This window comes from Trichosurus vulpecula, chromosome 4 (genome assembly GCF_011100635.1).
Source record: "Trichosurus vulpecula isolate mTriVul1 chromosome 4, mTriVul1.pri, whole genome shotgun sequence".
In the NCBI taxonomy this organism is placed as follows: Eukaryota; Metazoa; Chordata; class Mammalia; order Diprotodontia; family Phalangeridae; genus Trichosurus; species Trichosurus vulpecula.
The window spans coordinates 376,140,533-376,165,887 of record NC_050576.1 but is presented as its reverse complement, the minus strand read 5'-3'; the positions used below and the strand labels follow the sequence as shown (position 1 = coordinate 376,165,887).

The following is a 25,355-nucleotide window of genomic DNA, read 5'->3' as shown; positions in this document are numbered from 1 at the left end:
AGAGGAATGATTTAATTTTTGTTATTAATACTTTGATACAAATGGCAGCTACTAGCAACTACTAACCCTAAATGCTTTCTCATTTTGCTTGATAATTGTCTGAATTTTTCATATCTTTCTATAGCATTTCCCCAATATGCTGGAGGTCTTTATTTTATCCTGTTAATACATTGGTGATGCCCATGTGTTTCCATATCAGTTGATTGGTTGTTGTCTTTCATTTTCAAAGAGGACCAAAATGACATCACTATGCTAGGGTCAAGTTTCAGTGTGTCCAACTATGGCTGATCAGACTAATATGAGCTCAGAATGTTCTATCACAGGTTGGGCACAAATGGTCCATGTGAACATTTAAGGTGAATTCTCTAAATTGTGCATTTTACATTTCTTTAGAGCTACTTCAATTCTGCTTTGCTCATAGATCATAGCATCTTCTCTGATGAATGTACACCATGCTGAGTGGTCCTGTGCCAGTGTCTCCCATGTCACACAATCAATTCCAAAGCTGTTAAGAGAGACCTTGAGAGTGTCCTTGTATCATTTCTTCTGATCACCATGTGAGTGCTTCCTCTGTGTGAGTTCTCCATAAAATAGTCTTTTAGTAAAGTGTACATTTGGCAGTTGAACAATGTGGCCAGTGCATCATAGTTGTGACTATATCTGTTAGTACTCTTCTAAAGACCAAGTTGACGTTGATCAATCCAACAGTCAGTCAAAAAGCATTTATTCAGCACCTAGAGTATAGTGTGGCTCACTTGAGAAAAGAATAATTTTGGTATGATTTTATTTTTAGTAGTCAAATGGCCACATGTATATGATTCTATTGACACTTAAATGACTAAGAATGTTTGATCATGATTAGATGAACATGATTTGAATTGGTTTTCCCACGTTAGTTCAGCTCTCTACCAGTAGAATTTTGGATTTTGTTTGATACGAAGTATAGCATTTAGTTTCTCTCTTTTTTGTGTGTTTATAATGCTGTTATTTTGAACAATGAATTTTACTCCAATGAAATATTCAATAGTTATAGAACTTCAGTGACTATTAAAATTATTGCAGTGGCTTTTGGTATAGTAAAATCATGCATTTCAGGGATTATTCACTGACATAATAAAATAGAATCAGTCTTGCCAAAGATTAAAGGACAGGATAATTAAAACCAAAAAAAAGAACTAAGAACTGGCAAAACATTGCTTTGAGGCTGTTAATTAATCCTCAGAAAACAAGCAACTACCTTCAGGAAGATTTTATTGGCTAGAGGGTTTATTACTGATTTCTCTATACAGGCTTCTTCTTCTTAAAGTTGGAAGAACAAGAAAAAAACCTATTTAAAAATGGCTTTCAACCATCGCTATGAAGAGGAAAAATGTCATATCTAAGACAATATAAAGACTAGAATACTGAAAATTGGAAAAAAGTTATTTTTGCTAATGACAGTCACCTTTTCATTCAAATATATACCAATATATTGTCAGAAATCCAGGTAAACCTGTAAGAGCTAAGCATCTACATTAGACTCTAAAACAACCTTTTCCCAAAAATATTTTAGGGATTTTTTTTACTTCGCATTGGCTTGGAAGTCTTTTCTAGAATAACAAACTATGACAAATATATTGGTATCCTGAAAAGCAGAATAAATTTGAAATTTTAGAACTTCCTAAGTGAATATGGAGTAGTACAACACAACCTTGCATCATTCCACATATCATGAAAGGTTAAGAAATGTATTTAAGAGAAAGAGATACACATACTTCAGTGGCCTGGGAACTTGCCTCATTTAAACTCCACAGAAAAATTGATGGGCTCCAATCAAATCTTAGAAAAATGGTCTATTAATCAAGGCGATACTTAATATCCAGTATGATAAAAGCATAGTTTCACGACAAATTAAAGAATATATATCAGAATCTTGTAAACTCCTTGTCAAATCATGTTAAAATAAATAATTGCAGCAGCTAGAGGCCATATTTCTTTTCCTTTTTTCTCATTTAATATTTTATTTTTCCCAATTAAATGTAAAAACAATGTAAAGATTCTTTTTCACGTTTTGAGTTTCAAATTCCCTCCCTTTCTCCCCTTCATTGAGAAGGCAAGCAATTTGACATAGTTCATACATGTGGAGTCATGCATTTCCATGTAAGTCATTCTGTGAAAGAAAACAGACACAAAACCCCCCAAGAAAAATAAAGTATAGAAACAGTGCCTTTGATCTCCATTCAAACATTATCAGTTCTTTTTCTGGAGATGGACAGCACCTTTCATCATATGTCCTACAGAATTGCCTAGGATCATTGTATTGCTGAGGAGAACTAAGTTATTCATAGTATATCATCATCCAATATTGCTGTTACTGTATACCGTAATCTGATTCTTTTCAATTCACTCTCCATCAGTTCATGTAAATCTTTCCATGTTTTTCTGAGAGCATTTTGCTCATCATTTCTTAAAGCACACTAGTATTCCATCACAATCATATACAACAACTTGTTCAGCCATTGCCTATTTGATGGACAGCCCTTCAATTTCCAATTCTTTGCCACCAATAAAAGAGCTGCTACAAATATTTTTGAGCACATAGGTCCTTTTCCTTTTTGCTTCTTGTCTCTTTGGAAGTGGTATTGCTTGGTCAAAGGGTATGCATGGTTTTATAGCTTTTCTGGCATAGTTCTCCAGAATGGTTGCATCAGTATACAACTTCACCAATAGTACATTAGTGTTTTAATTTTCCCATGTCCCCTCCAACATTTGTCATTTTCCTTTTCTGTCATATTAGCCAATCTGACAGATGTGAGATAACAGCTCAGAGTAGTTTTTAATTTGCATTTCTCTCATCAATAGTGATTTAGAGCATTGTTTTTTCAAATGACCAAAGATAGCTTTGATTACTTTGTCTCAGAGCTGCCTGTTCATATCCTTTGACCATTGATCAATTGAGGAATGGCACTTATTTCTATTAACTTGATTCACTTTTCTATTATTTGAGGAGTGAAATCCTTATCAGAGAAAGTCACTGTAAAAATTTGGTTGGTAATAATTACCAACTCTTTATATCCCTCCATCCTATCTTAACAAAGCTGCCTCCAGCCCTAACATTCAAACTTCCCTATGGGCCTCCCTGAACAACAGGTATGTCTAGATTTAGCCACACAGTCTGGCTTTAACCACAACACAGGCCCCTAATTCAATCACAGGCTCCACTGAACAGCAAGACCACTGTCCCTACCTAGCTAGTTCCCTCCCTCCCCCCATTCAATATCTTAACCTCTTCATATTTGCCTCACTGCCAACCCTGAAAAACAGGTGTGTCCACAAATTCATATTTCTCACAGAAACAGCAGCCATGTCCATGTGATGGGCTCCCAGCTACTGCCTCTAGCTAGCCACTACCCTCAGACCTATTCTTTATAATTCTCACAGAAACAGCAGGTGTGTCTATGCACTCAACCACAACAACCACATCTTACTAGTCTCAGACAGGACCATAATAGTCAGCCAATCATAAAGCAGCATCACCTGGACACCCAACCATGATGTGGACCCAAAACAATGGAAGGGACTTTCCCTAAGTAGGCACATGCACAGTAACAGCAAAAGCTGTTCTTTAGGTGAACTTACGACATAGAGAGGCTTATTATAATATCATTATCATACATAGGAGCCCCCTGAATCTTTTTTTTTGTATGCCTTGTGGGTAACCACATGCACAATTCCACTGAGGCTGGGACCCCTCCCCAATTACCTAATCCCTTAGCAAACCCCTCCCCTTTACCTACTCTTTTAAAAATCCTTCCTGCCTTTTTGATATTCATAATATCTGTTACGTAATTTCATCTTTACCCTATAAAAATCCATCTTGATTTCACTGAAGTTGCTGGTTCCTCTTGGAAACTAACTCACTTTTGAGGGGTGTCAGTCCTCAATAAATGCCTATACTTGGGTTAGAAGTGATCCGACACTGAATCTTTGAGATGGTACCACCACAACACACCACGAAACTGCAACAGTTTTTGGCATCCATGAGTGGGCAGTCTCTGACTCTGAACCACCCCACCTCCACATGGAACAGAGTCTTTGATTCAGACTTCATCTAAACCAAAGGTAAGCCTATCTTTTCTCTTCTTTTACCTGGGAGGTCCTTCAAGCACCTAGGAAGGCTTGACTGAATTGCTTGGGACCTAGCGTCCACAGCCCCGGCAGCCAGAAAATTTTTTCTAGACAGAAGACATTCTGGGAATTTCACTGGGATTTCTTTCTGAACTCAATTTTTTCTCATCTTTCTGGTGGGACATCACTGAAGAGATGAACGTGGCTATAGAGGGAATTTCCTTAGGCTTATTGGCATTCAGTCCCAGCTCCTCTCCCATGAGACTAGTAATCTGTAATAGAGACTGGTCTCAATATAATCTAGAGGAGCAATAAAAGCTATCACTATCTGTGTTTTCTGTTTGTATTTGCCTGCGCTGTGTCTTTGTGAAAATCTCTGAGTCTGCCACCTTGTAAAATTTTAAATGCGGCCAGACAGAAAAGAAAATAAACTTTACCTGGGTTAGAAAGTTTGATAACCATCTCTTAAAGAAAAGATTGTTGACAAAACTCTCTCTCTCTCTCTCTCTCTCTCTCTCTCTCTCTCAGTCTCTCTTTCTCTTTGTCTCTGTCTCTCTCCTTTATGACTGTCTTCATACAAAAGCAAAAGTATAGACCAAACAGCCTGTTTCTGATAGAGTTAGGAGGAATAGGACAAAATATCCTAAAGGGAGAGACTCTGGAAAAGTGAGGAAGGAGGTATTCTGGATGCATTTATCTTAACCTTTCCAAGTGATCAAATACTTATTCTTAGCCACCAGGAGGTAGGTCTAACCTCATTCTAGAAAGGTGAAGGAACACACGACGGTAGCCTGCAAGTGAGTGCCCAGTTTCACTGTCTCAATATCTCTTGCATAGGTGAAACAGGTTTCTGATCTCCTTCCCTTGACCCCAAGAAGGGATTGCTAGCCCCTTACACTCATCCTAATCCCAACAGATCACAGCTTGAAGTCTTGTCCTTTCAATACTGGGGACCTGGGCCTGGGGCTGCCTCAGCTACATGAAATATCTCAAAGACAGGGGGATGCATGGGGTTAAATGGCAAGAGAAGGTAAAGTGGAAGCAGTATGAAGTATGACCAACAGAAGAAGCAGCAACTACCAGATCTAGACCAAGGGCCATAGGCAAAAATCAAAAGTTAAAAGCAGACTTGGACATGCATTAAAAGTGGATGTGGTTAGAAACTTAGTGTCCTTAATCAATCCCTGACATCCCCTGGCATCTAAGCTACTCAGTGCCACTGCTGCTAGCATTTGAGGCCCTCACTGTTAGTCCAAATGCCTGTTGAAGGGAGATGTCATACTGGATAGGTGACCAGTGCTAGCTGGGTTCAAATGCCATGAGTGGAACGTGAAAGTGGGGGGGGCAGTAGGGTTTAGGTGAGCCACTTTTCAAGGGGAAGCTTCAGGTTTTTCATGTGGGTGCCCTTGACACCCTCTCTTCATTGCTGGGCCAATAAGTGTTCTTTGTCATTTTTCCCATGTCTGACCCAGTAGAGCCAATGCCCCTACCAGTAAGAGAATGTCCAGATTTGAGAACAAAGCAATGATAGCATTGATCAAATCTGAGATAGGTCCTCACTCTCTGGAGGTGGTCCCATAGAGGGGTAATGGTTTTGTTCTCACTCTGAAGGCGTTCAGAAGATCAAACCAAAGTTTCAGTAGCTTTAGGCTCAGTGTCAAACACAACCCTAACCTGGAGCCCCTTGCTGGAACAAGGAAAGACGGAACTGAGACTGTGCTGCTGATAATCCGGCTCATACTCTCATGCAACATGGTTCTGTTTTATAATTTTTTGATTTCTCATAAAGTCACTAGCTTCCATTTGCTCCATTCTTATTTTTAAGGTAGTATTTTCTTCAGTGGTGTTTTAGATCTCCTTTTCCATTTGGTTAATCCAGTTTTTAAGCCATTCTTCTCCTCATTGACTTTTTGGAGCTCTTTTGCCATTTGAGTTAGTCTATTCTTTAAGGTGTTATTTTCTTCAGCGTTTTTTGGGTTTCCTTTAGTGCTTACTCATGTTCCCAGCCAATTACTTCACCATTGAGGTTTTTTGTCAGGGAATGACTGCCTTCAGAATGAGGAGTGCTTTGTCCCAAGCTTCAGGGGCATTGCATTGCTATTTTCGGAGCTACTTCTACATGGCAAGCTCTGCCACACCAGCACTCCTCCTCCTGCAAGAACAGCCAACCAGGACTGTGACCCAGATCCAAGAAGAGCAAAGCAAGAGAACCCTGTCTCTGCACCCACAAAATGCTCCCTGCACTGCTGCTCTGATCTGTTGCTTAATTCCTCCCACTGGGTAGGCCAGGGATGGGAAGCAGCCACAGGAGCTTTCTGCTGCTGCAGCCACCTTGCTGTTCCACCTCTGCTGCCCCTGGGGCTGGGGGCCAAGCACGCACTCCTCTCACTGTGATGCAGCAATTTTCCCACTGATCTGCTAGGTTGTCTTTGGAATTTCTGGGTTGAGAAGTCTGGTAGCTGCCACAGCTCAGTGATTCAGGGCCCTACTGCTTGCTCCGCCAGATTTCCTTAGAGCCTGGTCTGTCCTGATGCGGCCCACACTGGGCTGTGCTCCACTTCTAGCATGGTGTGATAAACACTTCCTAGCAAGCATCCAGGCCATCTTGGGCATAAGACCTGCTTCTCTCTGTTATTTTGTGGGTTCTGTAGCTCTAGAATTTATTCAGACCAATTTTTGCAGGTGTTTGGAGGGATTTGGGGGACATCTTAAGCAAGTCCCTGTTTTCCTGCCACCAACTTGGCTCTGCCCCTGTGTGTGTTTTTATATAAGTAAAAACACATATGTGTTTTCATATGCCTATGTGTATTGTACATGATCTACACATGACTTCAAAATAGTAAATTACTATTTATGGTTTTATATATATATATGTATATATATATACATATACAGATACTAACAAAATATTTATACAAGTACTAAATAAAGTATAACTTTAATAAGTATGTATAATAAATAGGTATGGTAAATGATTATACATGTACACGTATTATAGATATATATCTATCTATAATACATGTATAATCATTTACTGTAACTTACAATTTAGTACTTAAATAGAGGTCATGTGCCCTCAAAATATTTCAGGGAGATTTTGTCACAGCAAAAATAAAGAAAAGAAAACCAAAGATATTTATGGATCTGATCATTTGAAATCTTTTTGGTGAACCAAAAATTATTTGTTCTCCCATGCAAATGAATGGAAGGGGAAAGATTTATTCAACTCATAGTTCAGGTGTTTTTTTTTTCTTTCTTTAGAGACATTCTTGGCTTTTAATATATGTGTCTGGCAAGTCTTATCAAATTTCAAGAAAACATTGTCTATGCATCATAGATTAGCTTATACAGGATTGTTGAATGGGCTTGGTGGTGGAAGTAGCAGCTTCACATTTCCTCTGTTATCAAGAATTCACCATATGGCTTTGTTGTTTTGGTTGAAATCAACTCTCAGAATATCCCATATATCAAGGTAGTGGCATAGTCCAAAATAAGCATAAAATAATATTCCAAAGCCAAAGAAGTCTTTTTGTGAGCTCATACTGCATTATACATTATCAACTGATTTCTGTGCCTTGTTACTTGCTCTATTGCCTTGAGTAAGTCACTTGAACTGTCAGAATCGCAGTTTCCTCACTTTATATCTTCCATACCAGGTGTTTTAACAACCCAGCTAGCAGCTTCGATGGGGGCGTAAGATCCCTCCCCCGCTGCCGGGACCCAGGGGGCTGCCGGGACCCAGGGGGCTGCCGGGAAAGCACAGGTTCTTTTTATCAACATCTGGGCTCGGCCCAAGAGCAAGGGCTGGCCCAGAGTCACGCTTTCCTGCCGCTGCTCCCATACCAACCGGAAAAGGAAAGAGCACAATTTTTTTACATCAATATTCATTGGGAAATTGGCATATAGTTTTCTTCCTCTGTTTTAGCTCTTCTGGGTTTGGGGAAGAAACACCATATTTGTTTCATAAAAGGAATTTGATAGGGCTCCTTTGTTGCCTGTTTTCCCAAATAGTTTATACATTATGGGAATTTTTTTTTTTGATGTTTGGTAGAATTAACTTATGAGCCCATTTGGCCCTGGGGATTATTTCTTAGGGAATTCCTTAATGGATTGTTCAATTTTTTTTTCTAAGATGGAATTATCTAACATTTTATTTCTTCATGTGTTAATCTGGGTGTTATATATGTTTTTAAAAATGTGCAATAACTTCACTAAGATTGTCACAATTATTGGCACGTAATTGGGCAAAATATTTCCTAATGCTTGCTTTAATTTCTTTTCCATTGCTGGTGATCTCACCCTTTTCATTTTTGATACTGGATATTTGTTTTTCTCCTTTTTTTAAAAAAAAGGTTAAATTAACTAATGACTTATGATCTTTTTTTCTATAAAACTAGCTCCTAGTTTTGTTACTTTCAATTTTATTAATCTTACTTTTGATTTTCAGGTTTTCCAATTTGGTGCTCAGATGGAGATTTTTAATCTGCTCTTTTTCTAGGTTTTTTTTTTTTTTAGTTGCATGCCCAATTAATTGATTTTCTCTTTTTTGATGTAAAAATATAGAGAATAATATTTGCCCTGAGTATTATAATATACCATAAATTTTGGCACGTTGCCTTATTGTTATCATTTTCTTTGTCAAAATTGTTGATTATTTCTATGATTTGTTTTTGACCTACTTATTCTTTAGGATTAGATTATTTAGTTTCCAATTAATTTTAATCTATCGATCTGCCTCACTTTGCTGAATGTAATTTTTATTGCATTATGATCTAAACAGGATAAATTTAATTTTTCTCTCTTTCTATATTTGATTTTGAAAATTTTATACCCAAATACATGAACAATTTTTTTATAGGGGCCATGTGCTGCTGAGAAGTTTTACTCTTTTTCCCATTAAATTTTCTCCAAAGTTCTATGTAACTTCTCTAATATTCTGTCTCCTCAGAGTCTTTTTTGTTTATTTCTTGGTTGGATTTATTAAGTTCTGAGAGGGGACACTTGAGTTACTGGTGTCTGGCATGTGCTTAGGTTCATGGGCTATCACTGCATTGAAATATTTGTGCCCAGGGCTACACTGAAGCATGTGGCAGCCCCTGTGTTGGCTGCCTGTTCACCTGGCTATGTTGGGTTATGTGGGGGCTCCAAGCACTGGTGTCTGCCTGTTTGGTTAGGCAGCTGTGGGGTCCTGTGTTGATGTCTACTTGTTTGTGGGGGCTACCCTCAAGCACTTGACAATCTAGCTATCAGTGGCTGCCTGTTTCCCCATGGCTTTGCTATAACACATAGTGGTTCTAGGAGCTGGTGTCTGCCTGTTCCCCTGGCTATGCTGAGGCAGGGGGCAGGGACAGGAGGAAGGGTGGTTGTGGTGTTGGCATTTGCCTGCTCCACCACACAGTGGCTCAGGACCTCCTGCTGATTTACTGAGGTGGGGCTTGCTGCTGGGTTGCTGGAATGCTTCCTATCCTGGACTATACTCTTCTTTTACCCCAATGAGACAGATCTTTCTTGCTGACTTCCAAGTTTGTGGGCTAAAAGAATGGTTTACCCCATCTTTTCAGTGGTTCTGCTGTTCCAGGATTTGTTTTGGGGCACTATTTTCTGGTTGTTTGGAGGTGAATATGGGAGATTTCCTGCTTACTCCACCATCTTGGCTCCTGGGAGTCTCTACCCCACCCCTCAACACACATATCTTCTAAAAGGTATGGCTTTTTTTTCTAGGAAAACAAATGACTTCATCTCAAATGAGGAGATTCCTCTGTGTGTGTCATTTTACCCAAATACTTCAACCAGAAGAGAAAGCCAGTAGTTTCTTTCTATCATTTCCCTTTTCTACTCTCCCATTTAAGTAAAGCTTCTTGTAAAGGAAGATATTGTCTTCTGTGAATTACGGCATTGGCTTATACATAAGGTTCATATATTTTGATTTTTGAGGTTATGGGAATAATGTTTTATTGACCTGTTTTCATTACCTTCTTCATTCATTCATTCATCACAAGAAAGGGAACTTAGCTAAGTGTATACTTAGCTAAGATATATAGTAACAAAAGCATAGAACCAAGCCATCAGGAAACTTTTTGACAGACCAAGAGTTATCCTGACATTAAAACATAGACCAGTTATGTTTGACGTAGTGATCTGAGTAGAAGTGAATCCTAAGATTCATTTAGAAGTGTTCTGGAAGGATAGACAGCAGATAGACAAAGTGCTATGTGACTGAGGCCGAGTTAATGATTATGAGTATATACATCAAATTCATCCAAGCTTCCTGGACTGATAAAACTACTGAGATAACTTTACTCTCTTCACTGAGCATTGGAATGGAGGAAAGAATTATACAGAGAGATATATACTCACCAAAATGGTTTTCCATGGAGGTGTCATGGAGACAGCCCAAAATGAAGTCCAAATTAAGGAGATATTCCCTATTGATGGTGAGGTGAATGAATGAATGAAAAAATATTAAGTGTTTACTTTCTGCCAGATTGTGCACTGGGGCATACGAATCCAAAACCAAGACAGGCTCTGTCTTCAAGGAGATTTTATTCCAATAGGGGAAGTAATAAGGAGAACAGTGGTTAAGGAAGAGAGTTTTGCTTTGAGGAATCACAGGATTATGAGTAGAATCATGGGACAGGCACCTTTTACTCCCTTTTTATACCAATGGTTGTATAAATGTGATTAATGTTGTTAAAGTAAGAGGATCAAGGGTGAGGTGGCTCAACACACAGCTCTGAGGCAGATGACAAGTGCCTAAGTAGGCTTGATTTTGGTTTCTCTTCAAATGTCTAAAAAACATGTACAGTATGGTGTGAAACCATCTAGATGGTTTGGTTGTGAGTTTGTATTCATCTACTAAGGAGGAACATCCCAAAGACAGAGCTCTAAAGCTGAGCATATGAGATCTGGTGAAGGATGCGTATGGTTTCTGCAAGTGTGTCCTAGGGGGTCACTGTTCCTAGTGGGTAGAAGAGAGACAGCAGCAGGGCAGATGTCAGAGGTCCTCCAAATGTCTCTACTTGTGGGCAATTATAAAGTCTCATCAGATCTAATATCTACACTAAAGCAACAAAATGTATGAAAAATGCATATTCTCCAGACTTTGATATTTAGGTTTATAGGTATTTAATTCGTTAGCAGGTGAAACTTGAACAAGTAATACAGATAAAAACCGAGGTAGACTCCAAATGAAGTGATAAGAGGAAGTCAGGTTGGATTGTACAAACAGTATTGCTCCGCACTTTCAATCAATGGCTCCAAAGTTCTGCTGACAAAATCCATGTCTTTAAAAGCAAATAAAGATCTGTTTGGGGAGAAGCTCGGGCTTCCCTCCGCGACTCGGCCGCTCCGCACGCGTTGCCTCGGCCGCCCTCCGGCGCCTTCCTCCGCGCCCTGGGGAAGCCCGCAGCCGCAGCGGCCACGGGATCCTGGGAGCCCGCGCGCTCCTCCACCGGCGCCCGTCATGCCCTGATGCGTGGGCCTGTCTCCTCCATCCCCGCTCCCAGCTCGGCGCTCGGAGCCGGGTAAGGGCGCGGGGCCTCGGCCCTCCACCTGAGCGGCTCGATAAGAGCGTGAGCCAGTTTGAATGAAGTTCCACAAGATGGCGGCGGCCGCGGCCGGAGCACGAAGATCTTGGTGTGTGCCTTGCCTAGCTTCACTTGATACCCTTCAGCAATTATGTAGAAAGGAAAAGCTCACATGTAAACCGATTGGAATCACCAAAAGGAATCTAAATAATTATGAGGTGGAATACTTGTGTGACTGCAAGATAGAAAAGGATATGGAATATTACCTCATAAAATGGAAAGGATGGCCAGAAACTACAAATACTTGGGAACCTTCAAGAAATCTCAAATGTCCATTACTTCTTGAACAGTTTTATAGTGACCAGCGTGATTATGTGTCTCAGTTGAAGCAAGGAAAATCAGTGATGTTGAAAAATGATATCAAAAATTTGAAGCCTACTGTTGCCGAGTATGTTGTAAAGAAGCTAAGCAAAGGGTAGCTCTGCAGAGATGGCAAGAAGAGCTTAACAGAAAGAAGAACCATAAAGGAATGATCTTTGTTGAAAATACTGTTGATCTGGAAGGTCCACCTTTAGACTTTTATTACATTAATGAATACAAACCTGCTCCTGGAATCAATTTAACAAATGAAGCCATAGTTGGTTGTATGTGCACAGATTGCTTCTTTGAGAAGTGCTGCCCTGCAGAAGCTGGAGTTCATTTGGCTTACAATAAAAAAAGGCAGATAAAAATCCAACCGGGCATGCCAATCTATGAGTGCAACTCACAGTGTAAGTGTGGGCCTGATTACCCCAATAGGATTGTTCAGAAAGGTACACCATATTCCCTTTGCATCTTCAGAACTAGCAATGGCCATGGCTGGGGAGTGAAAACCCTTGTGAAAATCAAAAGAATGAGTTTTGTCATGCAGTATGTTGGAGAGGTTATCACAAGTGAAGAAGCTGAGAGACGGGGGCAACTCTATGATAATAAAGGAATCACGTATCTCTTTGATCTGGACTATGAATCTGATGAATTCACAGTGGATGCAGCTCAATATGGAAATGTGTCTCATTTTGTGAATCATAGTTGTGACCCAAATCTTCAGGTGTTCAATGTCTTCATTGATAACCTTGATACTCGCCTTCCTCGAATAGCACTGTTTTCCACAAGAATGATACATCCTGGAGAAGAGCTTACTTTTGATTATCAGATGAAAAGTTCTGGAGATATGTCTTCAGAGTCTATTGACCTCAGCCCAGCCAAAAGGAGGGTCAGAACTGTGTGCAAGTGCGGATCTGTGTCTTGCAGAGGTTACCTCAACTAAATATTCAGGATATAGGTCTAAAGATAAATGTCATGGTTCTTTTTGTTTGTTTTTTGCATAAATCCCATCTTAGAAAATGAATTTTTTTATATTTAAGTATTTGGGATATTTTTATATATGATAAATAAAGGTTGTTATGCCTCATGTTTTCTTAATTTACAATTCATTGCAAAACCACATTAGCCAAAGACCTTACTGATGCTCATTAATGTGAAAGGGTAAACACAGGGTCACAAGAGTAGATCTTACACAGACTAGTCAGAAATATCAGTGCTTAGTAGTTGGATGTTATACCCATGAGGAAAACAAAACTACTTATGGATTAGGGTTTTTGTTCATTTGACAAACATTTATTAAGCACTAACTGTGCCAAGCACTATGCCAAGCACTGGGAGAGATGAAAACTTGAGAGAAAATACCATCCCTGCCCCCATGGAGCTTACATACTTAAGTTTAGTTATGAAAATGCTGCTTTTGAATGTGTAAGTGTTATCAATTTAGGACTAACATTTAATTTGTTGAGAAATCTTAAATATGGTTAGTTTATTTAATGTGGACAATGTAAAAAAAGTTCTATTTTTGTTAATGTAATTTATATGACATTCTTATTCACCTGCTTAACAGTCATACATACTGTGTATGTACTTATTGAAAATAGGTGATATCAAATTTTATACTCTTTTCTAATTTTTATTAAAACAAATTGACAAGTTACTGATTCTAATGTTTGCTAAGGTGTAAAATTAAATGCAAAACAGTAGAATTTAAATATCTTGATTTCATACTTTAGAGAAGTTTGTAGCATATAAGGTATATTTTTTCTGCTTTTACTAGTAGTTCTTAAACTTTTTTTCATATAGAACAAAAATCCCATCATAATTATGTGGGAGAAAAAGGGGGGCTTTAAGGACCAAAGGGAACGTTTCTGTCAGCTAATATAGCAGCATCAAAGACCTTTGCAGCACTCCTCAGAAGAACAGATATACATCCTGAAACCCCCTCATAACTCCACTGAAAATTGCAAGAACCTCTTTGAGAACCACTGATCTGTCATATACTATAACCAGATGTCTCCCAAAGTATTTTGTGTATTCCTATATTTGCTAATGTTTCACAGTAAGCAAATTTTTCTAATACATTAGTATTACACCTTTATTCAGACAAGTTTTAATGTACACGCTTTGTTAAACCTATAGTATTTTTATATTTTCTGCAGGCTATTCTTTAAAAAGTGATATATATTTTAAACTGACATTCTGTACATGAATCTATAGAAAATGTGATCATGAAAGCTGAGTTTGGCTTGGCCAAGAATAGTTTTATTACAGTATTTCTGAATCATGGGGCTAGGATTAAAACTGTAAAGAAAAAAAAACAGTTTCATCACATAGGAACACCTAAAAGTTGAATAATTTTTTGGCTGCATATTTCTGGTTTGGGGATTGACTTGTTTTGAATTCTAATCATGATGTTCAACATGGAGATGTGTCAATGGTGCAAAATGGATTCAGCTCACTTCATTCCTAGCCAGGTCTGCCCAAGCCTCTTTTCCTTGACTACAGTGACCCAAAACTTGCCTGGGATAAAACTGAACACAGAAAACAGCAACTTAGATCCATTTGCCTCTGTATGACACAAACTCTATTTAGGGAAAATCTCCTATTCATTTGCAAAATCTCTTTTTGTTAAGGAGTGTGTGGTCAGCCATACAGCAAAATAATTGTTGCATTAAAAATTTTTCATTATAGTTTAGGTTATTTATGTTTATGGACTTGGAACCAGAGTTAAAGCATTTACAAAATGGCTAACTGGAAAGGACTTTTGTGTGTCTGCTCACAAATCATTTATGTGTCATTAGTCAATAGTAGCAGTACTGGTTTCACAGACTTAGCTATATGCTTAGGCTGCTATTTATTGGGTGAATCTTGAGAAAATGAAAGGGCCATGTTCCTTTCCTTTTAAAGATGTAATTTCAAATAATTGTTAATGCATTTTTACCTTTTAAAATATGAAATATTTCATGAGATCTTGCCTCTTTATTTTAAAAACAAAATATAAATTGGGACAAAATGTGACATGAAGTCAGCAGACCTTTGTAATCAGAAGTACCTGAGCTCCATTATACTATTATCAAGACCGGAATTTTTTATGCAGCCAAACAAATGTAGCAACACTTTTTAGACAAAACAACTATGGTTTCTTGCCATTTTAAATACTGATTTGTGTTTATCATTTAGCTAGCCACCATATAATTTGGCAGTTACCTAAATTTTGTTTTTGTTTTATTCAAAGGCATAGGAATTTTTCAAATATGAGTGATTTTCAAATGTAAGATTTTGATCAAGCTTAAATTAAACTAATGTACAGGTTATACTAACTTCATTGTTTTCAGTGTATGTAAATGGAACTGTTAGAAATACACAGTTGGTGCGGGGGCAGAGCCAAGATGGCAGCTGGAAAGCAGGGACTAGCGTGAGCTCCCTGCCTAGTCCCTCCAAAAACCTATAAAAAATGGGTCTGAACCAATTCTAGAATGGCAGAACCCACAAAACAGCAGAGGGAAGCAGGGCTCCAGCCCAGGACAGCCTGGATGGTCTCTGGGTGAGGTCTATCCCACACAGAGCTCGGAGCTGGGAGCTGGGAGCTGGGAACGGAGTGGAGCAGAGTCCAGCCTGAGCGGCGTGGACCAACCAGGCCAGGAGCCGGGCGGAGGGGGCCCTAGCACCCTGAATCAGTGAGCTGCGGCAGTTGCCAGACTTCTCAACCCACAAACACCAAAGACAGCGGAGAAGGTTAGTGGGAAAAGCTGCGGGAGTGGAAGGAGTTCACGGTTAGGCTACCAGCCCGAGGGGCAGCGGAGGTGGGGCAGCTACAGCTGCAGCTGCTTCTGGCCCTAGACCCACCTGGTGGGAGCAATTAAGTGGCAGATCAGAGCAGGAGTGCACAGCCTGCTGAAGATCTAAGCCCAGTCCGGGTTGGGGGTTCTTGGAGAAGGAGGAGTGCTGGTGTGGCAGAGCCGGCACATCCCCGCCAAACTTGGAACGTAGAACTCTCTAGTCTACAAGCAGTCATACCCCACTGAAAAACTCAAGGGTCAAGTTAGTTGGTTGGGAATACTGCCAGGCAGAAAAAACGCACCCAGATTCAGTCTCAGACTTTGGATTCTTTCTTTGGTGACAAAGAAGACCAAAACATACAGAGAGAAGAAGTTAACAAAGTCAAAAAGCCTACAACAGAAACCTCCAAGAAAAACATAAACTGGTCCCAGGCCATGGCTCAAAAAGGATTTGGAAAAGCAAGTTAGAGAAGTAGAGGAAAAATTGGGAAGAGAAATGAGAAGGATGCGAGAAAACCATGAAAAACAAGTCAATGACTTGCTAAAGGACACCCAAAAAAAATACTGAAAAATACACTGAAGAAAACAACACCTTAAAAAACAGACTAACTCAAATGGTAAAAGAGCTCCACAAAGCCAATGAGGAGAAGAATTCCTTGAAAGGCAGAATTAGCCAAATGGAAAAGGAGGTCCAAAAGACCACTGAAGAAAATACTACTTTAAAAATTAGATTGGAGCAAGTGGAAGCTAGTGACTTTATGAGAAATCAAGATATTATAAAACAGAACCAAAGGAATGAAAAAAATGGAAGACAATGTGAAATATCTCATTGGAAAAACCACTGTCCTGGAAAATAGATCCAGGAGAGATAATTTAAAAATTATTGGACTACCTGAAAGCCAAGATCAAAAAAAGAGCTTAGATATCATCTTTCAAGAAATTATCAAGGGGAACTGCCCTGATATTGTAGAGCCACAGGGAAAAATAGAAATTGAAAGAATCCATCGATAGCCTCCTCAAATAGATCTCAAAAAAAAATCTCCCAGGAATATTGTCACCAAGTTCCAGAGCTCCCAGATCAAGGAGAAAATACTACAACCAGCCAGAAAGAAACAATTTGAGTATTGTGGCAAAACAATCAGAATAACCGCAGATCTGGCAGCCTCTACATTAAGAGATCGAAGGGCTTGGAATACAACATTCCGGAGGTCAATGGAGCTAGGATTAAAACCTAGAAACACCTACCCAGCAAAACTGAGTATCATGCTCCAAGGCAAAATTTGGATTTTCAATAAAATAGAGGACTTTCAAGCTTTCTCAGTGAAAAGACCAGAGCTGAATAGAAAATTTGACTTTCTTTTTTTTTTAATTTTTTTTTATTTTTAGTTTACAACACACGGTTCTACATAATTTTGAGATCCAGATTTTCTCCCCTTCCTCCCCCCTCCCTCCCCAAGATGGCATGGAATCTCATATAACTACCATGTATATCTTCACATTGAATTAATTTATACACTAGTCAAGTTGTGGAGAAGAATTATGACCAATGGAGTGAATCATGAGAAAGAAGAGACAGAACCAAAAAAAAAAAACCCAAAAGCAAAAACAAAAGAGAAGAAAAAAGGCGAGCATGAAATGCGCCTCAATCTGCATTCAAACTTCACAGTTCTTTCTCTGGATGAAGATAGCATTCTCCATCGTGAGTCCCCTGGAGTTGTCCTTGCACCTTACGTTGCTGAGAAGAGCGAAGTATGTCAGGGTTGGTCCTCACGGAATCCATATATCTGTGGTTGTGTACAATGTTCTCCTGGCTCTGCTCCGCTCACTCAGCATTATGTCATGTAGCTTTTTCCAGGTTGTTACGAAGTCCGTATCATCCCCATTTCTTATGGCACAATAGTATTCCATTACCTTCATATACCACAGCTTGTTCAGCCATTCCCCAATTGATGGGCATCCCTTTGATTTCCAATTCTTGGCTACCACAAAAAGAGCCGCTATAAATATCCTTGTACATATGGGTCCTTTTCCCACTTGTGTGATTTCTTTTGGATACAACCCTAGAAGTGGTATTGCTGGGTCAAAGGGTATGAACATTTTTATAGCCCTTTGGGCATAGTTCCAAATTGCTCTAAAATGGCTGGATCATCTCACAACTCCACCAGCAATGTAATAATGTTCCAATTTCCCCACATCCTTTCCAGCATTTATCATTTTCCTGTTTTGTTATTTTAGCCAATCTGACAGGAGAGATGTGGTATCTAAGAGTTGTTTTGATTTGCATTTCTCTAATCAGTAGTGATCCAGAGCATTTTTTCATATGCCTATAGATAGCTTTAATTTCTTCCTCTGAAAACTGCCTGTTCATATCCTTTGACCATTTCTCAATTGGGGAATGGCTTGTATTCCTATATATTTGGCTCAGTTCCCTGTATATTTTAGAAATGAGGCCTTTATCAGAGGTACAGGTTGCAAAGATTTTCTCCCAATTTTCTGCTTCCCTTCTAATTTTTGTTGCATTGGCTTTTTTTGTACAAAAACATTTCAATTTGACATAATCAAAATTATCCATTTTGCATTTTGTAATGCTCTCTGTCTCTTGTTGGGTCATGAATTCTTTACTTTTCCATAAATCTGATAAGTAAACTATTCCTTGCTTTCCCAAATTACTTATAGTATCAGATTTTACTCCTAAATGATGAACCCATTTTGACTTTATTTTGGTATATGGTGTAAGATATTGGTCTATGCCCAGTTTCTGCCCTACCATTTTCCAATTTTCCCAACAGTTTTTGTGAAATAGTGAATTATTAGCCCAGAAGCTGGCCTCTTTGGGTTTATCAAAGAGTAGATTGCTAAACTTGTTGATTTCTCCTACTTGTGTACCTATCCTATTCCACTGCATCACCTACCCAGCAAAACTGAGTATCATGCTCCAAGTCAAAATATGGATTTTCAATAAAATAGAGGACTTTCAAGCTTTCTCAGTGAAAAGACCAGAGCTGAATAGAAAATTTGACTTTCAAACACAAGAATCAAGAGAAGCATGAAAAGGTAATCAAGAAAAAGAACAAGAAAAAGAAATTGCAAAGGACTTACTACAGGTGAACTGTTTTGTTTACATTCCTACATGGAAAGATGATGTGTATGATTAATGAGACCTCAGTATTAGGGTAGCTGAAGGGAATATGCATATATATATATATGTATATATATATACATATATATATATGTTTATGTATATATACAAAGTGAATGTGTATGTATGTATATATCTATGTGTGTATATATGTATATATATATATGTGTATATATATATATGTATATATATATATATATATATATATATATATATATATATATGGAGAGAGAGAAAGAGAGAGAGAGAGCACGGACACAGGGTGAGTTGAAGATGAAGGGAAGATGTCTAAAAGAAATTAAATCAAATTAATGGATGAGAGAGGAACATACTGAGAGAGGGAGATAGGGAGAGATAGAATGGGGTGGATTATCTCGCATAAAGGTGGCAAGAGGAAGCAGTTCTGTGGGAGGAGGAGAGGGGGCGGGTGAGGGGGGAATGAGTGAAACTTGCTCTCATCATATTTGGCCTAAGGAGGGAATACCATATATACCCAATTGGGAATCTTACCCCACAGGAAAGAAGAGGGAAGAAGATTAAAAAAGGGGGGGGGGAACGATGGAGGGGAGGGCTGATGGGGGCGGAGGTAGTCAAAAACAAACACTTTTGAAAGGGGACAGGGTCAAGGGAGAAAATTCAATAAAGGGGGATGGGTTGGGAAGGAGCAAAATATAGTTAGTCTTTCACAACATGAGTATTGTGGAAGGGTTATACATAATGATACACATGTGGTTTATGTTGAATTGCTTGACTTCTTAGGGGGGGTGGGTGGGAAGGGAAGAGGGGAGAGAATTTGGAACTCAAAGTTTTAAAAACAGATGTTCAAATACAAAAAAAAAGTTTTTGCAGGCAACTAGAAAATAAGATACACAGGCTATGGGGCGTAGAAATTTATCTTGCCCTACAAGAAAGGAAGGGAAAAGGGGATGGGAAGGGAGTGGGGTGACAGAGGGGCGGGCTGACTGGGGAACAGGGCAACCAGAATATATGCCATCTTGGAGTGGGAGGGAGGGTAGAAATGGGGAGAAAATTTGTAATTCAAACTCGTGTGAAAATCAATGCTGAAAACTAAATATGTTAAATAAATAAATTTAAATTAAAAAAAAAAGAAAGAAATACACAGTTGGTAATCTCAGGAATGGTTTTTTTAATAGACATACAAATTTTAATTTGTATTTAGTGATTCTTAAAGCATTTTTCCCATAGTTTTTAACAAAATTATTTTTAATTTAGTTTGAAAAAAAAAAGATCTGTTTGGGTAGGAATAAAGAAATCAAAGGTTTCTTTGCCTTTGTGCTTCCTGTCTCTGAAATGTACTTCATCTTCACCATTACCTCTTGGAATCCCTGTTTGCCTTCAAAATTCAGCTTAAGCACTGCTTTCTGCATAAAGCCATCTAGTCAGTCAACAATCATTTATTAAGCTAACTGCATGCCAGACCCTGTGCTAACCTTGAGAATATAAATATGAGCAAAGAAAAAACAGTCTCCGCCCCCTGGGCCCTAGGAGCTTATATTCTAAAAATTGTCCTTAAGTAGAGGAACCATGCAGTCATACAGTGGGCCCTCAGGAACTAAGAGTACTTCCCAGGAGTGAATTTTGGGGCAGAAGTGATTTTCCAGGATGAAAAGGTTTCTGGGCCATGCAAGAAGACCCTGGTGAGAAATGAAGGGAATAAATGTCTCTTCTGATCACCCTAGTTTCTAGTGCTTTCAGTCCTCCCCATTACCTTGTATTGATTATATATCTATTTGTAAATACTTATCTAGACACATGTTATCTACCCTCTAAACTAGACCGTAAGCTTCCCCAGGGAATGTTTCAATTTTTGTTTTTGAATCACCAGACAGTAATGCATGTTTGTTGATTGATTGACTTACTACTGTCTTCCTTCATGGATTTTTGTCCCTGTGGACACTGAGGGGTGTCAACTGAAAATTTTCATACATTATAAACATTTTAATATGACATATGTCAGAGTAAAGTATGAGAGATAGACAATCTTTTTTGTTGCACTTAAGAGTTTTTTTCCAAATACATGTAAAGATAGTTTTCAATATTCATTTTTGTAAGATTTTGAGTTTTAGATTCTGCCCCCCCCACCCCGCTTCTCTCCACCCAGCCCAAGTCAGCAAGCAATCTGATAAAGATTATACATGTACAATGTCACATATTTCCACATTGCTCATGTTGTGAAAGAACAATAAGAACAAAAGGGAAAAATCATAAGAATGAAAAAACAAAAAAACAACGAAAAAGGTGAGAATAGTATGTTTTGATCTGCTTTCAGAATCCATTGTTCCTTCTCTGGAAGTGGATAGGATTTTCTATCATGAATCTTTCAGAATTGTACAGGCATTCTTAATGAATGAAATTCACTGGTAAAATTGGAGGAACTTCAAGCATTAATTTTCTGAATAACTGGAGACAATAGCTTTGAGCCTAGTAACATTTAAAAAGAACTGAGATAGTGAAATAGGAATGATAAAATGAAAAAAATTGTCTCATATTTCTCAGAAAGCAGATTAAATAATAACCAGAAAACTACTTCTGTATTGTGAAAAGAACACCAAATTCAGTTAGATGATTTATTTTTATTGTGGATAATGTCTAATGAAAAATCACTGTTGAGGAAATAATCACTGATTGATGACAATGTGAATTCTCATAATGCATCAGAATTTGAATGTTTTCCTTTCTAAATTATAGCTGTAATTGAAGAAAATCTTCCATTTTCTGCTTGAATTATTTGGATGGATTATACCATCTCCAGAGTTGTTTCATTGTCAAGAATGTGGATTATTTTGGGGGTCATGTGATTCATAGCTCAAACTGGTGATAAATCTGAACTGTATGGAAAGCATCACCAAAAGGAATATGCAAAGTGATGAAAGGGAATCTTTTCCTATTTGCATGTAAACAGATAGAAGCCCAACCCTTCAGTTCTCACCATGCATGCAAAATCACAAGTTTCAGTGCTAATAAAAGGACACATAGCTTCCTTCTAGAAGCTGAGTTCAATGTACATGCAAAGAATAAAGAAATTTTGTGAAATTGACTTTAACCCTGTACAAAAATGAAGGGAAAAGCTTTCTCTCTGGAGACGGGGGACACAATAAAGGCAGAGAAAAAGAAATCACTGCAAAAGCTCAATGACATAGATACCTCTCTTCAACAGGTTGCTTGAAAATTAATCCAAAAGCCGTGCTATTGGACATTGGAGTTTTTTTCTCTGCAGACATGTTAGATGGAATGGAGACCTTCTTTCTGATCATGATAACTGGAGAGTTCATAATGGGGATTTTGGGGAATGGATTCATTGCCCTGGTGAACTTCATTGACTGGGTCAAGAAACGGAAAATCTACCTGGTTGATTTAATTCTTACCAGTCTAGCTATCTCAAGAATTGGCCTGTTGTTTATGATGCTATTAAATATCTTCATAGTTATTTTTTACCCAGAGGTATTTGACTGTGAAAACATTGTGAAAATTATAGATAGCTTCTGGGCAATCACCAGCCAGTTAAGTGTTTGGTTTGCTACCTGCCTTAGCGTATTCTATTGTTTGAAGATAGCCAATTTCTCCCACCCCCTTTTTCTCTGGCTGAAGTGGAGAATGAACAGAGTGATTCTCATAATCCTACTGGCATCTTTACTCATATCTGTATCCATTAGCCTCTCAGTAACAGAGCAATATAATGAAGATGTCAAGAACTGGGGAAGCAGAAAGAACAAGAGAAATAATACAAGGAACTCTGCCTACTTTAACACTCTGATTTTCCCCAGTCTGGGGACTCTCTTTCCCTTTACCGTGTCCCTGATCTCATTTTTCCTGTTAATCCTCTCTGTGTGGAAACATATCAGGAAGATGAAGCTCAATGCTATGGATGCTAGAGATCCTAAAACGGTGATCCATTTTAGAGCCATGAAAGCTGTGATTTCTTTCCTCATCCTCTTTGTCATTTACTGTTTGGCCTGTCTCATAGCAATATCCAACTATTTTTTACCACAGAGAGAACTTGCAGTGATTTTTGGTGTGATCATTGCTTCCATCTACCCCTCAGGTCACTCATTTATCTTGATTTGGGGGAACATTAAGCTGAGGCAGAGATTCCTGAACTCACTGAAGCAGATAAAGCATTGTCTTAAAGGAGGGATATCCATAGTGCCCTAGACCAGCAGAAATAAATATCTTTTTGTGGAAAGAAGGCAATAGGAAGTTCTTGTAGAATCTTTCTCATGTCCCCCAGTTTTTCTATTTATTTTTTAATTTGTTTGATTTTGAACATTATTGACATAGTTGGGCACTACAGGAGGAACATTACATCTGTCTTCAAATACTTGGAATGTCATTTTGTGGAAGGATTAGACTTGTCCTGTACAAACCAAGTTTTAATTCGACATAAGGAATAATGCTATAAAAATTTCAGGTGCCCCAACACTGAATGGACTTCATGGAAAGTACCGCTTACTTGAGATGTTTAGACATGATGTATAATCTCAAAGGAATATTATGAAAAGAATGTGCTTATTGATCAGGAGTTGGGATTGTATCTTTTTTTGCTTTGTTTTGTTCTTTTGAGGGGGGAAGGCAGGGCTACTGGGGTTAAGTGACTTGCCCGAGGTCATACAGCTAGTAAGTGTCGGTGGCGGCAGGTCCTCCTGACTCCAGAGATGGTGCTCTACTCACTGCACCACCTAGCTACCCCAGGGATTGTATCTTTACACAGGTCTTTTCCAACTATGACATTTTAAAATTTTAGATACTGGATCAACTAGATTATAACAACATTAACTTTCATGTTACACTTAGTTATAAAATGAAACATCATATATGTTGAATCTTCATATTTTTATTCACATATAATAGTCTTCTATTATTGATCATTTAATACTTTGGTAGAGCAACGATTTAATTTTTGTTGTTAATACTTTGATATAGATGGCAGCCACTAGCAACTACTAACCCTAAATGCTTTCTCATTTTGCTTGATAATTGTCTGAATTTTTCATATCTTTCTATAGCATTTCCCCAATATACTGGAGGTCTTTATTTTATCCTGTTAATACATTGGTAATGTCCATATATTACCATATCAGTTGTTTGGTTGTTGTCCTTCATTCTCAAAGAGGACCAAAGTGACATCACTATGCTAGAGTCAAGTTTCAGTGTGTTCAACTGTAGATCAGACCAATAAGAGCTTAGAATGTTCTATCACAGATTGGGCACAAATAGTCCTTGTCAACATTTATGGTGGATTCTCTAAATTAGTGCATCATATGTTTTTTTTTTAGCTACTTTAATTCTACTTTGCTGATAGAGCACAGCACATTCTCTGATGAGGGCACACCATGCTGGTGTCTCCCATGTCACGGAATCAATTCCAAAGTAGTTAAGAGAGACTTTGAGAGTGTCCTTGTATCATGTCTTCTCATCACAATGTGAGTGCTTGTTCTCTTTGAGTTCTCCATAAAACACTCTTTTAGTAAAGTGTACATTTGGTATTCGAACAATGTGGCCAGTATATCACAGTTGTGACCACATCTGTTAGTACCTTACTAAAGACCAAGTTGAAATTGATCAATTCATCAGATGTCAGACAAAAAGCTTTTATTCAGTGTGGTGTAGCTCACTTGGGAAAAGAATAATTTTGATATGATTTTATTTTGTAGTAGCCAAATGGTCACATGTATATGATCTTATTGACACTCTAGAATGACTAAGAATGTTTGATCATGACTAGATAACCATGATTTAAACTGGTTTTCCCATTTTAGTTCAGTTCTCTGCCAGTAGAATTTTGGATTTTGTTTGATATGAAGTATAGCATTTAGTTTCTCTCTTTTTTGTGTGTTTTTAATGCTGCTATTTTAAAGAATGTATTTTACTCCAGTGAAACATTCAATAGTTATAGCACTTCAATGATTACTAGAACTATTGGAATGGCTCTTGGTATAGTAAAATCATGCATTTCTGGAATCATTCACTGACATAACAAAATAGAATATGTCATACCAAAGATTAAAGGACAGGATAATTGAAACAAAAAAAGAACTAAGAACTGACAAATCATTGCTTTGAGGCTGTCTAATTAATCGTCAGAAAACAAGCAACAACCTTCAGGAAAATTTGATGGCTACAGGGGTTATTACTGATTTTTCTGTACAGGCTTACTCTTCTTAAAGTTGGAAGAACAAGAACAAAACCTATTTTAAAAAAGCTTTTAACTATTGCTATGAAGGGGAAAGATGTTTGTCATATCCAAGACAGAAATATTTGTCATATCCAAAACAACATAATCCACAACAGAATACTGAAAATTGGTAAAAGATTATTTTTGTTGACAAAAGTCACTTTTTCATTCACAGTTATACCAAACACATTGTCAGAAGTCCAGGTAAACCTGTAAGATGTGGGCATCTTCTTTAGACTCTAAAACAA

General features: G+C 38.2%; 2 protein-coding genes across 2 annotated transcripts; both read left to right on the top strand.

Annotated features, from left to right (window-relative positions):
- The first annotated feature begins 11,707 nt into the window (after window positions 1-11,707).
- LOC118849002 (histone-lysine N-methyltransferase SUV39H2-like) lies at window positions 11,708-12,939 on the top strand. The gene is given in 2 exon segments (XM_036758071.1): window positions 11,708-12,095; window positions 12,098-12,939. Coding segments are annotated over 2 exon segments (1,230 nt in total).
- Window positions 12,940-22,154: 9,215 nt separating this feature from the next.
- Window positions 22,155-23,087, top strand: LOC118845635 (taste receptor type 2 member 7-like). The gene has a single exon (XM_036753626.1). The coding sequence runs from the start codon at window positions 22,155-22,157 to the stop codon at window positions 23,085-23,087; it is 933 nt and encodes a 310-aa protein (XP_036609521.1).
- Window positions 23,088-25,355: the final 2,268 nt, after the last annotated feature.

Coding starts and splice junctions, on each gene's coding strand:
- LOC118845635 (XM_036753626.1), top strand. CDS start 22,155: ATGTTAGATGGAATGGAGACCTTCTTTCTGATCATGATAACTGGAGAG.